The sequence below is a fragment of the Hylaeus volcanicus genome, chromosome 7 (genome assembly GCF_026283585.1).
Source record: "Hylaeus volcanicus isolate JK05 chromosome 7, UHH_iyHylVolc1.0_haploid, whole genome shotgun sequence".
Taxonomy (NCBI): domain Eukaryota; kingdom Metazoa; phylum Arthropoda; class Insecta; order Hymenoptera; family Colletidae; genus Hylaeus; species Hylaeus volcanicus.
The window spans coordinates 18,374,375-18,390,432 of record NC_071982.1 but is presented as its reverse complement, the minus strand read 5'-3'; the positions used below and the strand labels follow the sequence as shown (position 1 = coordinate 18,390,432).

Genomic DNA, 16,058 nt, shown 5'->3' with positions numbered 1-16,058 from the left:
GTAATATATGTACAATATTCAGGAATGGAAAATGAGGGTACAATAATATGTAAACGGATTATCGAGACAATCGAGACGTTTAATTTTTCAGTAGGTTGTAATACGGAAAATACGTTGTACGTCACGTTCTGACTATTCAATTATCAGTATCACAGCCATTGCAGACGATGCATGTCAGTGATAGTCGAGAGGTTAACATCAAAGTATGTACATAAACACATTGATCGTCGGATGACTTTACTTGTGAGCGATACAAATGAAATAATTGTCAATCGACGAACGAGTGAAATTTTGTTCTAAAAATACGGTGGGTGTATTGTATAAGAACAAAAAAAATAGAAATCGAAGACTAGTTCTATTACGCTGTCTAGACATGAAATGAATTCGCACGTTTAAAATCAGGAAATTTACTTATTAGGATACATTCTCTCTCCAAGTACATACTCCGATGTAACGTATGCATGAATATTCTAATTAGACTGTTTGAATGCATGATAATTAGAGTTTTGTATCGTATATTTTCAAATACAAAGGACTCATAGTCGAGTTAGTTCATGCAACCTGTTGCATTCGTACTTTCCGTAGATAAACAAAAGAAAATGATGGAATGTATCCCATTAATCTATAACGATTCCTTCGAATATTTCAGTAGAAAGTAGAAAGCGTTTAGTTGTAATCTAATTTCAAGTCTTGTAGGCACGAATACTTTCGAGCAAAAGAAATAACGATAAACGAAACAAAGCATTTTTCGCCTTGAAGATGATCCGTTTTGAATGCGACATGTTTATTAAATAACACTTGTGGTTTCGTCCTCGCAAATGTAGAACCGGTTTCACTTCTGAAAAACCCAGATGGATCATTTCGCGAGGTCGATGAGTATCGTGGCGCAAACAAAAAGTTTATTAACTGCATTACAATTTGTTTCATCTGCGATTAATTTTTTGTTTTTCCTCTCGTAGACAATGAAACACGTGATTAATACGTGATTTGCATAAATTTTTATACTTCAGGCGTTGCCAGTGAGATACATAGTGTATTCGTTATTAGGAAACGTTTGTTTACTTAAGTGTATAATAAAAGTCTCGAGAAAAACCTCTTATCGCACACTGGCACATATCGTGAAGAAAAGTTCTGATATGTACACACGTTGACAAAAAAAGAATGCAGTGTCTCATACAGTGCATAACATGCGTATAAACGAATACTGGATGATAGAGTGAAGATACGGTGGACATCTTCATCGATTGCTCTGTTCCTCTTTGCATTGGCACGATACAAGGAATTAAACTACGTACGATTGTAAGATGTCAAAAATCCCAAACCTATCGAATAAATAAATTAGTAATATAACGTTATTTATAGAGACGGATCGAAACCTGATCTTTACATTCGCGAAACTCGAAAATTGAAATGATTAATTTTTAATTTTTTTACGAGAAAAAGAACGAAGGTAATGTGGAGGGATTTTTTTTTATAGCGACAAGGATTTTGGACAAAAATGCCAATATTTTCGGAAATATCGCGTCGGTTTCATATGCTAACGACTGATGTGATACCTGATCCTCCGCGAAAAGAACCCACAAGCTACACACATAATTTAGAACCGGATGATCGCAACACCAAAACTAAGACCAAATCGAACCCAACGCCTCAATTTGAACAAAATGATGTGACGTCGACGGAGGAAAGCAAATCTTTGTCGAATAACGCGATACCAACAAATACTTGTTCCTCTAAAACAGAACAAGACTTCAACGATACAAAATCCTCCTCAACCGACGAGAAACAGCATAAGAAGCCAAACGTGAAAACAAAAACGAAATCAAAACAATCGAAGTATCGTAAGTGCGTTGCAATTGTTGCTGATTCGTTCGACCTCTGATTGTGTTAGGGCGATTAATATTTAATCGTTAATTTGTTTTTTACAGCACAAGGGGCAAACGTTGTGAATTACAATATAATTAATTCGAATGGAGTGAAAATTGGCGCGAGAACTAGTTACATTTGTAACGTTAATCAATTTCCAACCGAATCAACAAAATCATGGTCGAAATCGAAGATACGAGAGATGTCTGTGGAGGTGGAACGATTAAGTGCTTGTACTAAGGAAATTACATTGGATGATATATTTATTATTAAAACTCATATTGGACACGGTTGGAGAGACGTTGCCAGGAGGCTATTATATTCGGATGGTCAAATCGAACAATTCGAAGAAAATTATAGATTCAGAGGAATAAGTGAAGTAAATTCAATTACGATTCAGTGATTATAGAATGCTTTGCGTATTCATAAATTTCACGTGTCTAATTGTTTCCTTTTAGGTAGTTTATCAAATATTTCTTGATTGGAAACAAGCTAACACGACGGATGCAAAACTCGGAAGTCTGATTAAAGAATTGTGGACTTGCCAAGAATACGACTGTGCAGAACGGTTAGCCTTTGCTCATATGGGTTCAGCTTGAATCTTTTATCTATATATACATATATGCTACAAAACCATATGGAAATCATATGTTACTCGACGATATTGTATTCGAAAAACGTGTCTACGTTTGTTTTACTAATATAGAACTGTTATACATAATATAATGGCATGTTCCAGTAATACATAACTTAAAAAACTAATGCAATAATTATGTAAATACATTTTTATCTTTTTATATTTATAATTCGTGTTACATTCAAAATTTATTTACTACATAGTTTTATTCTAATATATACAATTTCGTTTCTTAACAGTCCAATTCCAATCAGTCTTACAGCTAATGTCTACATGTAAGTACATTTACATAGATATACAATTAAAGTTTGCTTTCAATTAATATTATGCAATACTCTTTTTATTACATATGTACAATGATTTAATGTAAAAAAATTAAAAAATTACCGGTACATTAGATGTTGTTTTGTATATGTCAATGAGATGAACCTGTTTTAATCTCTGTCAGAGAATGTCTTGATGATAACGGAGTAATTATACTTTCTGCTTCTTTTTTTTCGACATCTTTCTTGCCGAAAATCCGATTTTTACAATTTTCAAATTCATTTACCATTTCTTCAAGATTCTTGTTCCCATCTAGAATTAAAATTGGCGCTGGTATATTGAATAATGTTTGATGATAAAGCCAATCGTCGTGAATGCCATGAATTTGCTTTAAATATTCTAAAGATACGCAATTTTCTTCCTTTCTTGCTCTTGCTTTCATCCTCTGATATACAACTTCTGGAGATGTTCTAATATACACTATTTTAAAATAAAGACAGAGGTTAATACCAACAAGTACTGCTTTGTACTTGTGCTATAGAAGCATAAATATATGTGTTACCTATTAAATCTGTTTCTATATTAGCACTTTTTATACACCAATCATACCAATCTTCCAATACTACAATTTCTACATCGGTTAACATGTTTGTACGCTTCATATTTTCAATAAAACACCTTGCACTATACACAGATCTTTCCATGATTTTGTATGGCAAGGGAGTTTTATATGTGTGAAGTTGAAGCATTGTTAATTGCACATAGGATTGGAATAAGAAAGCATAACGTTTTGGATCCGAGTACATCAATTCCTAAATAATATTAAAACATATTTATTACCTATATTTTATCTCACATTAGTATAAATTTAAATTCATAAATTCTTACTAGTAAATTAGTTCCAGCTACGTCTCGCCAAAGATCTACTGGTTCCTGTAGAACTGTTGTATTGTTAAATTGCTTAAAATGACTTAAGAACGTCGTTTTTCCACTTCCTATATTTCCCTCTATACATACTGTAAATGGCCGTTTGTGTAACTTCACAGGCGAATTAGTCATTTTTTTTATTAGTACGACCAAATGTTTACCTTTAAAAATTTAACATTGATAATTTTAAATATCCTAAAAATCGTATTGCGTTACTTACCACGATAAACAAAATAGAACTATCAGCCTCTTTTAATAAAATAATCGAAATATTAGGTCGAGGACAAGCTAAAATTTTAATAGACACTTGGAGAGAAGTGTGTTAACGAGTTCTAGTTAACCAAAAACTAAGGATAACGCGTAAATAAATTTAGATATATTATAATACGAATACGAAATTAGAAGAACACATCGAAGAACAATTATATTTAAACAGTCACGTTATTCTACTGTTTGTGTAGCCATTCAATCGAATATCACACCGAATTATCACACTTAATCGCACTTGACCACATTTGCTACATTTCCCGCCTAAACCTTTGGCATTCCCGCGCATTTTCTGTCATCTTTTGGGGAAGGGGTAATATAAATCCTGTCCGACAAATAAGTAACGCAATACACAATGAGACAAATTACCGGTGTTTCTTAGATACGCTTTAATTATTTCTGATTATTATCACTTGTTATATAACAAATTCAGACTTACTTATTAAAGCCATGATAGCCCAACTTTGAACGTTAAACAACGTGTAAATTACAAAATGTAACCAATTTTAATACACTTTCCTTGTTTCCACACACATGTACAGGTATAGAATCACAGAGTACGTCTATCATAGACTTGCTACATGATAAAGTTCTAATGTATCTTGAAATACCAACGTACGAGAGGTCTATGCGTACGAGAATGCAAATAACCATATTTACGTGGTATAAATTAAATGTCTGATTGCATTATATTTGAAACTCAAAACATAAAAGTATGACAATGCATCACCATCATTGTTTTTCATTTAAATTAAATGTTAAGCTAAATATTTGAATTGTATTCAACACGTTTTATATATTTCGTTATATTTTCGTAACTATACACAATAGAACAATTCGACTTGTCTGAAAACTGTGATAACACTTACAGTTTTGAATTTACGAATTGAACAAAATACAAAGAAAAAAAATATTATACATAAGATTGAATGAACAGAATCAGTATCAGAACCTCACGTGTCATGTCTGTAAATAGATATGGATCTGACATTAGTCGGTAGGAAGACAGGATTGATTTCAAAAAATGATTTGATGAATCATTTTTTGGATGCTCATAAATGATCAATTAGAACATCGTAAATCGTACTTCTCATTGATGATCGTTCATGAATATTACGTCTTGTTTTCGAACAAAATATTATAAATCATTGAAATTATGATTTTTTAAATATCGTCTATTATAATATATACCAACGATATGTAGTACAATATTAATTGTAAATTGTTGATATACAATTTTTATACTTTTGCACTCCTGGATGTAATCGCAAAGTATTAACGTGGTTAGGGCAAGGTTATGAAACGATTTATTATTTAATAACTGTTTATTTTACGATCATTCAATTACAATAAGGACAATGCGAAATTTTGTGAGCGATATTGTAATTTGGTGAGTTTCAGTTATAAGTTCGAATAATAATAGCGTTAAGTATCTATATTTTCTTTCAAAAAATGGTATAATTAATTCTAACTTGTTTGACATTTTATACGCGTACATTAATAGGTTTTAGGTTTTAATACAATGCACTAAATTAATATTTTTTGTAGCTTATTGCTACTACTTTCAGTGAGCCTGGTATTTGGAGTTAGCGAAGTTATCAAATCTTTTGTGAACACTGGAGAACAATTTTTTAAGTCTTCCTCTTATGATTGGATTATCAGATTATGTTTAAATTTATTAAGTTATGCTACTGTATTATTGCCAGGTTGCCTTATCTATAAATACGTACGTCGTACCAAATATATTCAAAGGGGAGGTAAATAAAAAAAATGAATAAGATTAAATAGATTTACAAGTTTTTTTCTGAAATTATGTGTATTGTTTTTGTGCAGGTAAAGGATGCATTCCTAGGCTGGTACATTCATGCTTTGTGGGTCATTGCGAGACAGGACTTTTGGACTCTTCTTATACAAGTACACCATCTAATCATAATCAGCGTACTTTTTTCCAAGAAGCTCTATTACTTCTGTATTGTTTTTTTGGATTACTAATTAGCTTTTTAACATGGGGTTATTTGCAAGAGAAAATAATGACCCAGGTATAATTCAGCTAGATTGAATACTGTTTTAGTAACTAAATGTTTTTAAGATATCACAAAACTTTTCCTCAGGAATATGTAAATGCTGCTGGTAACAAGGATCGTTTCCAAGATTCTCAATTTTTAGTGTTTGTAAATCGAATTCTTGCATTTCTGATGTCAGGATTGTATTTAATTGTTCAAAGACAGCCTCAACATAAAGCACCACTTTACAAATATGCATTTTGCTCTTTATCAAATATCATGAGCAGTTGGTGTCAATATGAAGCTTTAAAATTCGTTAGCTTTCCAACACAGGTATTGGCAAAAGCTTCTAAAATAATTCCAGTGATGATAATGGGAAAAATAATTTCGCATACTACATATGAGTACTATGAGTATGTTACAGCTGTACTTATTTGCATTGGAATGACATTGTTTATGTTAGATAATTCCGAGTATAGAAACGGTAAAATTTCTTATTTCGTAAATTTAGATTTGTTAACGTTGTTATTTTTGTTGTTGATTTTACTTTAATACTTTTAGATGGAGCTACTACTGTCTCTGGTACTATTCTTCTAGGAGGGTACTTACTATTAGATAGCTTTACGAGTACCTGGCAGAATGCATTATTCGTGGAATATGGCGCAACGAGCGTACAAATGATGTGTGTAGTTAATATGTTTTCCTGTTTATTAACCGCGATGTCCTTATTACAGCAGTCGAGTTTTCCTCTCATACTTTCTTTTATGACAAAGGTGAGTCAAGCTGTGTCTAATAGAATAGAAATAATTACAAAAATAATCATTTATGGTGCACTTATAATATTTTTGTATAGTACCCTGCATTCATCATGGACTGTTTACTCATATCAATTTGTTCAGCTAGCGGCCAGCTATATATTTTTTATACAATTTCTAAATTTGGGCCAGTGACATTTGTGATCATGATGACTCTTCGGCAGGTAACGATTTGTTTTTTAGACGACTGTGCTATTAGAATGTATGTTTCAAAAAATGTCATTTGTTTTTTTAGGGTTTGGCTATACTGTTATCCTGTTTGATATATCATCATCGTGTAACAGCTATCGGCGTAATAGGCATATTATTAGTATTTGGTTCGGTGTTTTTACGAATATACTGTAATAATCGATTACGTGCTATTAGAAGACGCAGAGCAGCGGCAAATAGTATAAAAGATTAATTATAAAAAAATTAGAACGTATAGTTGCAAATTTTGCGAGAATTCGTATGTTTTCTTTTTTGAATGCATACATATTTTATTAAGTATTTTTGATTTTAAACCATTAATATTTTCTATAAAGTATTAAGAATGTTGTTTTAACATTTGTTTTTATGTGTACTTTACAGTCTCGATAATCCAACCATTTATTCGTAAATGTTTACTTATAATATCTACTAAACATGATCAAATTAGAAATATGTATTATTTATTTAAGAAATATTTATTTTATTATAAATACTAGTTGTAAATACAATGTACAATTGCATACTTTAAAAAAAAAGACATTAATAAGAAAAGAAACAGATCTTAAATTAAGTAGTATAGCTACAGATCATATCAATTTCTAAAATAAATAAACATTAATTTAGTATCTAGGAATACTTTAAAGGGTATGAAAATGAAAAACAAGTTTTATTTTACTTCTATTTTCTTCATTTATATATTGTATACATTAAAATTGTACGTATTTGGAAAGATGATAGAAGGCACTCAAAGCATTACTCACTCTTCGGGAGATGGAGGACGATAAATAGCTATAAGGCACAAGACGGAAATAACTAATTCAGATGCCAGGAGGACTAGTTGTATGCTGCAAAGAATTACTTCCAATCGCAGCACATAATTTTGCCAAATTAAAAAGTACAATGTTGCCAGCGAGCTAGGTATAGTTAAAATAAATCCGATAAGAATTGGTAGTCCGTGTTCTGTCAAGTTTCCTTTCCTTCCAAGATAAATTCTGGCACCTTCCGTGGTTATAAGGAAGAACAAAATTGCAAACTCTAACAATGTTTTGCTCGTGCCAGGTGAAGGCAAATTTGCAGCCTTGAAGAATCCCATGACCAATTCGCAAACAGCAAACATACCAAAATAAAAGGAATTAAAGTACATGAGAATTTCATATGTTAAAGAGGAACTGGCTATGGTGGGCATCCTATCAAACTTCTATTGTCATACAAGAGCCATGCATATCTCAGGCTTCATGTAATGTCAGATTATTCAGTCTTGGTTTCTTTAACGAGAGTATTCTTTCTTCTGCTGCGGATATTCATTATTTATCCCTTCTAATATAGTTGAACGAAATGCCTTACCACAATCCAATTTTAATCATAAAATATTCAACTGAAGTTCCTGCAATATAACAACATAGTCTTCATCGTCAAGATTTAAGTCCGCGATAAGAGAGTATTTTTTTAATTTTATTTCGAAATATGACATAAATACATACATGCATACGTATAACTTCTGACATGTAACGATGTATTTAAATTATTACGACGAATCGTCAGTAAAATCCGTTTTTTAATCGTATACCGACAATATTATGAACAATTAACCAACAGTTTTGGTTAGAAAGACGTAAACATGAACAAATCTATATCTACTATATCGAGTGAATGTAGTTCTCTTTTCTGCTTGTTTCCTCGAAATGCCGTTCTTTCGTTTTCTATTCTCAATGCAACATGAATGCCCCAATCGCATGAGATCTTATAATAATTTCTATATCGATTTGCTAGTTATCTATTCTCATGAACGAACAGGATCGACCCAACTGTGTTACCCAGTGTTACCAAATGGGGAAAGCGGAAACGTACAGGAGTTTATTTGAAAACGTATCGTAATCGCATGACGGCCTAATAATAAGGTAAAAGACTCGCGTAATTTTATTACATGATTGTAAATTGTATTCTAATTATTCACAATGAACCTGCACGGTCGAAAAAATAGTTTTAAACACGTACGATGTTACTGGATTCCCAATCGATTTTGATCATGCAATAAGTGCATTGTCCTAATGGAGTTGTAACGAAGGACATATTCTTTCTCGTGTATGGCAAAATCGCAACAGCGTACGATGAACAATGGCATTTTATTCGAACCTCTTGAGAGTGTTTCGGTCAAGCAAATTTCGCCAAAATAGACGGGACAATTGGCAAACGAGAAATCATAAGAACGCGGCACCGATTCGATTTTGCAGGACGTTAATGAGGCACATCAATTTCGAGGGTTCCAAACGAGCCGTTCAGGCTGTCCTTATTCTCTCTTACGAGCCTAATCTTCGACCATATATGCATCCAACCAAATCTTTGTTAAAAAGCACACAGCATGAAGGTTTCTTCGCTGCAGTCCAGAATGCTATTTTAATTCTGACACGAATTTTCGTGATAGGATCCATTGTAACCGGATTGGCAATCGCATATTTCGTCACGCGTTTCACCCATGGACACGTGTTTCCGGAAATTTTACGGAAAAGTAATTATTTACGTAGAATTTATATTGAACGTAGAAATATAGATGGTGTTGAATTTCAGATTCGCACCATTATTAATTTGTTGGTTAGTTCTAGAAATTTTATTTAAACTTTAGTTTTGATACCGCTAATTTTAGGTATCGAACATTTGGGCCCGATATTCGTCAAATTCGGCCAGTGGGCGGCTACGCGAAACGATCTGTTTCCTGAGGATATTTGCCGTACGCTTTCGCGATTGCAGCGTACGGTTTCACCGCATTCGTGGAGTTATACGAAGCATTTGCTGAAATCTACGTATGGTTCAAATTGGAAGAATATATTCGTGAAATTCGAGGACAAAGTACCGATCGGATCGGGATGCTGCGCTCAGGTATAAGGATGCACCATGGGCGAATCTGTTTGATCCGACACGTTCTTTTTCATTTGTTGTTTTTCTTCAATCGATTCGTGTCCGATCGGCAGGTGTACAAGGCATGGGTGGATCTGAATGCTCGAGTCGAAGTAACGCGAACGCCTCGAATACCTACGTTCGTGCAAAGTAAATTAGAAAGTCTTTTTGTGTAACTCTATACACTCCTATTTCTGTCGTAAGATGGACGGACGGACGGACGGACGGACTGATGGATGGACGGAAGTTTCTGTTCGATGAAAATAGTCATTTTTTTTATTAAGTATTTTAGACACGTACCGTGCACGATACGTAGTGGTATATTAACAATTTCATAATATTTATGGAATATGGAAAAAATAATCTCAATATATAGTGTATACGTGATATCCTCTATTTTTAAATTCCTCTTTTTCATATACTAAGAGAAACTAATAATTAATTCAGCAACCTTGTCACACATATAGAGGATGCATATCACCTTTTTCATGTTCCATGAATACTAGGCACGGTTTAACAGTAAACATAAAAAGCGGTTCATGGTACAGCATGACAAAGAACGAGGAGAATGGAGAATAGTCAACCGGAAATTACGTAATCTATAATACAAGCTAAACATTTTTGAACCGTATAAAAGTAACACAAAATAATTGAAACCTTTTTACAGTTATCGAGTACTTCAACCTCGGATGGATAAACACTTTCGTCGGTAAATAACGCGAATGTCGCCGCTTCGTTCGAAAGGATTAGACCAAGCTGAGATTAATGCAAATTAATTTCAGATAGAATGTTGAACGATGACGGTGAAATGCAACAGGACAACGCGTACAAAAGGAAATTGCAACCTGTGGCGATTAAAATTCTACATCCTGGAATTAAAGGCCAGCTAAAGTATAACGTCACGTCGCGAATCCATTCTTTTCCTTGAATATTTTATTAACCGTTTTCGTTTCGCTTATTTTAGGCGAGATCTGTCCATCATGAAGGGGATTTGTAAGTGCGCAACGTACATCGTTCCGCAATTACATTGGCTCAGTCTTCCCGACTGCATCGACGAGTTCTCGCAGATAATGGAAAATCAAGTAACTTTCTAAATTAACTTCCTAATCATCGATTCTCAACCATTCATCTTTGTACTTTCGTAAAGGTCGATATGAATCTTGAAGAGGCTAACTTATTAAAATTTTCCAAAAATTTCGCCGGAAAGGAGGACGTCATTTTTCCCCATCCTTACACGAATTTCACGCAACGTGAAATACTCGTGGAAAGCTTTCACGAAGGTACACCGATTTCCGATTATCTCGAGTATGACGATACCAAGCTCCAAGAGAAACTAGCTAAGATAGGAATCAGGACGATCTTGAAAATGGTAGGCGATCATTCGATCGATTTTTTTATTAAGCGTAGTATTAAGATTAATAAAGGAGACCGTATATGTTAAGAGTGATCGGGAACGATCGATCGTGAATTACAGGTATTTAAAGATAATTTCATTCATTGCGACTTACACCCTGGTAACATCCTAGTTGACACAAACTGTGAGCCAACTGGAAGAATTTGGGCCTGGCTTGGGAGGTTTATCGATCGTGATTACTTGCCAAGCTATCCGCGATTAGTCATACTCGATTGCGGTTTGGTAGTATCACTGAACGCTCGCTGTCAACGAAATCTTAGGGACGTTTTCCGCTCTGTATTAATGGGTAACGTATGTACGGAAACGATGATCTTTATTTCCTTTTTAATTACTATCGATTCTTACTTCCTTTCTTTTATTTTCAGGGCGAACTGGCGGCGGAGTACATCTTGGAACATACCTCGCAAGCATCTCCCGACCCGGACGGTTTTAAAAATGCGATGCGGGAGATCGTTAATTCTCATCTTAAAGATAACATCACTGTAATTATCCAACTGTTAGAAGCGCCTCGAAGCCTCGACGAGTCTTGAAACTTTTGCAGGTGAGCGTAAGCACGGTCGTGACAGAGTTGTTTTCCGCGATGGTTCAGCATCGAGTCAAGCAAGACGGATCCTTCAGCAGCGTGATCCTTAGCATGGTCGTGATCGAAGGACTCGGACGTAGTCTTGATCCGAATATCGACATCTTCACAGAAGTTTTGCCGTTCGTCTTTACTAGCACGTGGTTCGACGATTAAGTCGGGGAATTGTCTAAACGTGTGCTCGAGATGAATTCCTACTAAAACATACATGTCCTTGATAATAATAAGAATTTAAATTAATTCTCTGCTTCTAACGACAAGTTGTTTCATCGTACACGTTCGATCGGCTCGATACCGAATAAAGAACCACGGTGAGAAAATTCCTGCTTTAACGGCATCGCATTAAACGAGTTCCGAGGACGATTCCGATTTTAAAGCAGACCACAGAAACGTGTAATCGCAAAGGACAGAATTCCGGCGAGTGACCAGTTGTCCGTGATCGCTTCCTGGTTGGTCAACTTTGGTCGATCATCTTCGGTGTAGCGATACGCCAGGCGCAAGCGTGTATGCGTGTGAGTGTAGCGTACGGACCCGCGGGACCGTGTCTGTGTAGTACCGGTGTGCGTGTGTGTGTTCACCGACAGAGAGGTCAAACTTTTGCCGGATCGGAAACTTTCGCGAGAACAGTTTCATCGGAGGACACGCTTATTCCGTGCGTACAATAAATTAATTATTCAAAATTAACAAGGAATAGCTGTAGGACCACTTTACATTAAAATCCCGACTCTGTACGAAAGTAGATCATAAAAATAAAATATACAGTGTCTCGTACGGGACATATTTATAATTTAAAGAGCTCCCACAGTCATTACTCTTTTAATTATTATTTACCATTAAAGAAAAAGCATGGTTTTTGATAACACATTTATCAGTATATTGAAATTGTTATTTCTTCCTAGGTTCCCCGTATTTTACTGGACTCGCAAAATCCTACTGTCCATGCAACTTTCAAAATCCTAAACGCTGGTAGCCTTAAAGGATTGGAATTTGAAGTCACGCTTCTAAACGTCAAGATCACGAGTAACGATTTGATTTCTAACGAATTATCTTCCGACTTATTCCTCCGAATTATCGTTTATCTTCATCTCTTCTGACTCGACTCTCGGTAAGATCTCGTATCCGGGGATTCTTCCGATTCCATCGAAAACAAGTTTGAACCGGCGCTTGATACCGCGTCATAGATGCAGCTAGATTATTTCTCTCGGTTAGATCTAGCCTGTTCTATGCGATGCTTGCTGCAGTTCATTGCCGTCTCGTCTCGCCGTGTATGAGTGTCAGAAACACATGTATCAAACGTCTGAATGCGCATACATCATAGTTCGATCGGTAACGAATTATTTTGCAATCGTTTCTATTCGTTAGGATGCCAGAAATTCAGGACGGTAGATTACCTTGAATTTCTATGACCTTCAACTTTTCTCTTAGAATGAAATGTATTACAGAGTCGAAGACTAAGATCGTGGCCCTTGCAAACCATGTTAGATACGATGAATATATTGCTATTCTATATTCTAGTCGAATGCTTAAAAATATTCGCACGTTGTGCGGCTACTTGAATATATTAGCATTTCATATTCAATAGCTGAACAAGTGCAGACTATTTTATCCGACTTCGGTATTTCAGTCTATTTCGATCTAAATAACGAAAACCGTGGGGCATGAATACATTTCTATCGGTGTATACATGGTACAGCGTGATGTTGCGTACGTATACAAATAACATTATGATAATATGAACTTCCGTATTTCTTTAGAGAAATGTTATTTCAATTTCACATCAACTAAAATCGATGTTTGTTCGCCAGGTGAACCGCAACCATAACCGCAATGCTATATCGCGCCATCTGTTGAGCGTGTCGTTCTGGTTCCGGGCTGGGAAGTCCCCACCAGAGCTGCCCCCTCCGTCGCGCACGATTGGACTGCTTGCTTGGGCCGCAGAACGTGGCACAGAGGAAAGACGGGACATGTAAACAGAGGACGAGGAGATAAGAGAGTTTGTCTCCGTGCATCGCGGTCGACGAAACGGAGACGGACCCGGCTCTCGCGGCATTCGCTCCAGACCTGTCGCTCCTTCCTGTCGTCTCTCGAAAGTCGAAAGAAACGGAGCACACGGAGCCCTGTTCGCGACAACCCCGATTAATCGAATCGAGAGATCTACCAACGGCTGTACAATAGATAGATTAATGGCATTTAATGCTCGTTTCGTTTCGTCTCATTTCGCCTCGTCTGGCTCCGTCTCATCCGTCACGGCGTGCATAGGCTTTACCTGCTCGCTCGCAAATTGGCGAGTACACGACTCTTCGAGGTTGATCCTCTCTCTCTTCTCGCGTTTTTCCTTTTCCTCCTCGGCTCTCGGTCTCTCCTTTTCGTTTGCGACGCTGTCTTCTTCACCAGCGCGGTGAACAACAGTCGCGCTTCGTTCATCCGTAACAGTAATACAGAAACGGGCATTTCTAAAAATACCTCGTACCATAATAACCGATTGGAATTTCGAATATCACGCTCGAATTTCCTTTCTTTCTTATCGGTCACGGTTGACTTTACCCGCCGGTGCTACCACCTCTACCGTCATCATCAACCACCACCACCACTACCACCATCACCATCACTATCGCCACCACCACCACCACCACCACCACCACCACCACCACCACCACCACACCACACCATCGCAGTTATTTACCATTGCCACCATCACCATCGGCGACAACGACGGCCACGGACGACGTTTGGTGTCTCTTTTTAACTGTCCCTCAGACTACGTTCACCCTCCGTAAGTACAAGAACGTTTCTTCGTTTTTGTTTACCGATCGAGTTCGCCTGGCCACCTGAGTGACACGAGCGCGCGAGATCGACGCGATCTTTCGTATTTCCGGGTTCGATCCGTTTCTTCCAACGCCTATCTTCTGCGACGTCGCGTTACCGAGAAATAAATAAACGGAACGTAACACGGACGTCTGTAACGTTTAACGCGAGTCGTGTGTCGCGTCGCGCGAGCACGTGTATCTAGTGGCAAACCGTTCACCCCGAACCGTGGGAACGGATAGTTAACCCTCTGTTGCGTAATGTGCCCGATGAAAACGATTCCTATAAATATCGCCGTGGAAATTTTTTAGGATTCGTTAGTATCTTATGGGGATATCGGATAGCCTTGCAGATACGTGTTATTTGGAGTGAGTACCGATCAATCGATGAACGTATAGATAATCGAAGAGTAACTTTGGTGGATAAAATAGAATTCGTACAGTAGAGGGTAAAGAATCTTTGGTAGATCGTTGTTCGTTTCTTCGTCGGTGAAATTTACAGCATTTTCGAAGTGCCGTTACTTTCGTCTAACAGCCACGCGAGCAGCGTAAGCCATTTGTTTATGCGTGTGTATTGGTAGCAAGGCGAAAGAAAATTTAAACCATAGCAAAGCATGAAAGTACGCTCGCAGGAGTGGGATGTAATGCGGAAGGGAAGTTAGTTCCTGGTGAGAGATTTAATCGCCGGAGTTCTTCTTATCTCTCGTTGTTCTTAAATAAAAAAAAAAATATATATATATAGCAAAATGTTAATGGTAGTTAACGGTAACCAGTTTTAACACCTTCTGGGATCAAATAGGTTCACGTAAATTCCGTACAGTTATTTAAAGTTATTTTATAGTCGACATGAAACAAACAATATACGCAGACCGGGCATCATTTCTAAAGGAAAATACACTGGTGTATTTTTAATTATTACTTTTATCGAGTTGTATTATGCGTGCGATCTCACGCTGGACAGGGCAAGATTAATGTGGCTAATAATAAAATACCCAGATAGGAAAACGGCGTGCAAATCGGTGTTCATGGGAATCGCGGAAAACGAATAACAAGTCGATGGATTAGCCTGGGAGAAATAACTGCGCGTATCGAACGGCTGTAATGGCACGCAGTTAAGGTTTTTCATTTTCTTGGTTACGGAAGATTCAATTTAGTCGGCAAAAATTTCTATTCATGAATATAATGCTTATCATTCAACCCGCGTATCGGCTAACGATAATTAACATCTAATCTATAATAGAATCTATAATAACTACATCTACAATCAATCTCGATAACGCGAGAATTATGTTCATTATAATCGGAGAATGGAATTTTTCTCGACTAAATTGAATCGCCTTCTGGAACAGAAAAGAAGACAAATCTGGAAGCTAACGATATCGTCGAGAAAAATAACGATT

General features: G+C 36.3%; 6 protein-coding genes across 15 annotated transcripts in view; 4 read left to right on the top strand and 2 right to left on the bottom strand.

The window, feature by feature from the left end:
- Positions 1-166: 166 nt before the first annotated feature.
- On the top strand, positions 167-2,900 carry LOC128879358 (protein immune deficiency). 6 transcript variants are annotated; one of them, XR_008457608.1, is made up of 6 exons: positions 170-307; positions 697-1,299; positions 1,478-1,841; positions 1,929-2,245; positions 2,325-2,640; positions 2,743-2,900. XR_008457608.1 is itself a non-coding variant. In XM_054128429.1 (6 exons), exons 4-6 carry the CDS (start codon positions 1,499-1,501, stop codon positions 2,463-2,465), a joined length of 801 nt encoding a protein of 266 aa, XP_053984404.1. In that variant the 5' UTR covers positions 170-307; positions 697-868; positions 960-1,299; positions 1,478-1,498; the 3' UTR covers positions 2,466-2,900. The 6 variants fall into 6 exon arrangements, 5 of the variants coding, with proteins under 5 accessions (XP_053984405.1, XP_053984406.1, XP_053984407.1 ...); XM_054128429.1 differs by having other exon boundaries at positions 697-868; positions 960-1,299; positions 2,325-2,900; XM_054128430.1 differs by having other exon boundaries at positions 167-307; positions 960-1,299; positions 2,325-2,900.
- Positions 2,691-4,555, bottom strand: LOC128879359 (deoxynucleoside kinase). 2 transcript variants are annotated; one of them, XM_054128434.1, is made up of 4 exons: positions 4,401-4,555; positions 3,656-3,855; positions 3,330-3,579; positions 2,691-3,247 (listed from the first exon to the last, which is right to left on the bottom strand). In XM_054128434.1, the coding sequence occupies exons 1-4, from the start codon at positions 4,411-4,413 to the stop codon at positions 2,919-2,921; spliced, it is 792 nt and encodes a 263-aa protein (XP_053984409.1). In that variant the 5' UTR covers positions 4,414-4,555; the 3' UTR covers positions 2,691-2,918. The 2 variants fall into 2 exon arrangements, with proteins under 2 accessions (XP_053984409.1, XP_053984410.1); XM_054128435.1 differs by lacking the exon at positions 4,401-4,555 and adding an exon at positions 3,915-4,248.
- Positions 4,556-4,971: 416 nt separating this feature from the next.
- LOC128879355 (adenosine 3'-phospho 5'-phosphosulfate transporter 1) lies at positions 4,972-7,633 on the top strand. Its single transcript, XM_054128425.1, has 7 exons — positions 4,972-5,351; positions 5,510-5,718; positions 5,795-6,000; positions 6,073-6,448; positions 6,526-6,737; positions 6,818-6,943; positions 7,015-7,633. Exons 1-7 carry the CDS (start codon positions 5,320-5,322, stop codon positions 7,180-7,182), a joined length of 1,329 nt encoding a protein of 442 aa, XP_053984400.1. The 5' UTR covers positions 4,972-5,319; the 3' UTR covers positions 7,183-7,633.
- Positions 7,634-8,744, bottom strand: LOC128879364 (transmembrane protein 216-like). Its single transcript, XM_054128440.1, has 2 exons — positions 8,450-8,744; positions 7,634-8,352 (listed from the first exon to the last, which is right to left on the bottom strand). The coding sequence occupies exon 2, from the start codon at positions 8,152-8,154 to the stop codon at positions 7,726-7,728; it is 429 nt and encodes a 142-aa protein (XP_053984415.1). The 5' UTR covers positions 8,155-8,352; positions 8,450-8,744; the 3' UTR covers positions 7,634-7,725.
- Positions 8,745-8,792: 48 nt separating this feature from the next.
- LOC128879356 (uncharacterized aarF domain-containing protein kinase 2-like) lies at positions 8,793-12,028 on the top strand. Its single transcript, XM_054128427.1, has 11 exons — positions 8,793-8,866; positions 9,391-9,474; positions 9,610-9,842; positions 9,935-10,010; positions 10,528-10,569; positions 10,647-10,751; positions 10,825-10,942; positions 11,008-11,229; positions 11,335-11,565; positions 11,640-11,756; positions 11,816-12,028. Exons 3-11 carry the CDS (start codon positions 9,830-9,832, stop codon positions 12,008-12,010), a joined length of 1,119 nt encoding a protein of 372 aa, XP_053984402.1. The 5' UTR covers positions 8,793-8,866; positions 9,391-9,474; positions 9,610-9,829; the 3' UTR covers positions 12,011-12,028.
- Positions 12,029-14,488: 2,460 nt separating this feature from the next.
- LOC128879353 (ecdysone 20-monooxygenase) overlaps positions 14,489-16,058 on the top strand; it is a 12,966-nt gene continuing 11,396 nt past the window's right edge. For 2 of the 4 annotated variants that reach the window (XM_054128423.1, XM_054128420.1), the window contains exon 1: positions 14,490-14,627. The gene's annotated coding sequence lies outside the window, so the exon portion shown is untranslated. Of the gene's footprint in view, positions 14,628-16,058 lie in introns of all 4 variants that reach the window. The other 2 variants (XM_054128421.1, XM_054128422.1) reach the window with 2 other exon arrangements.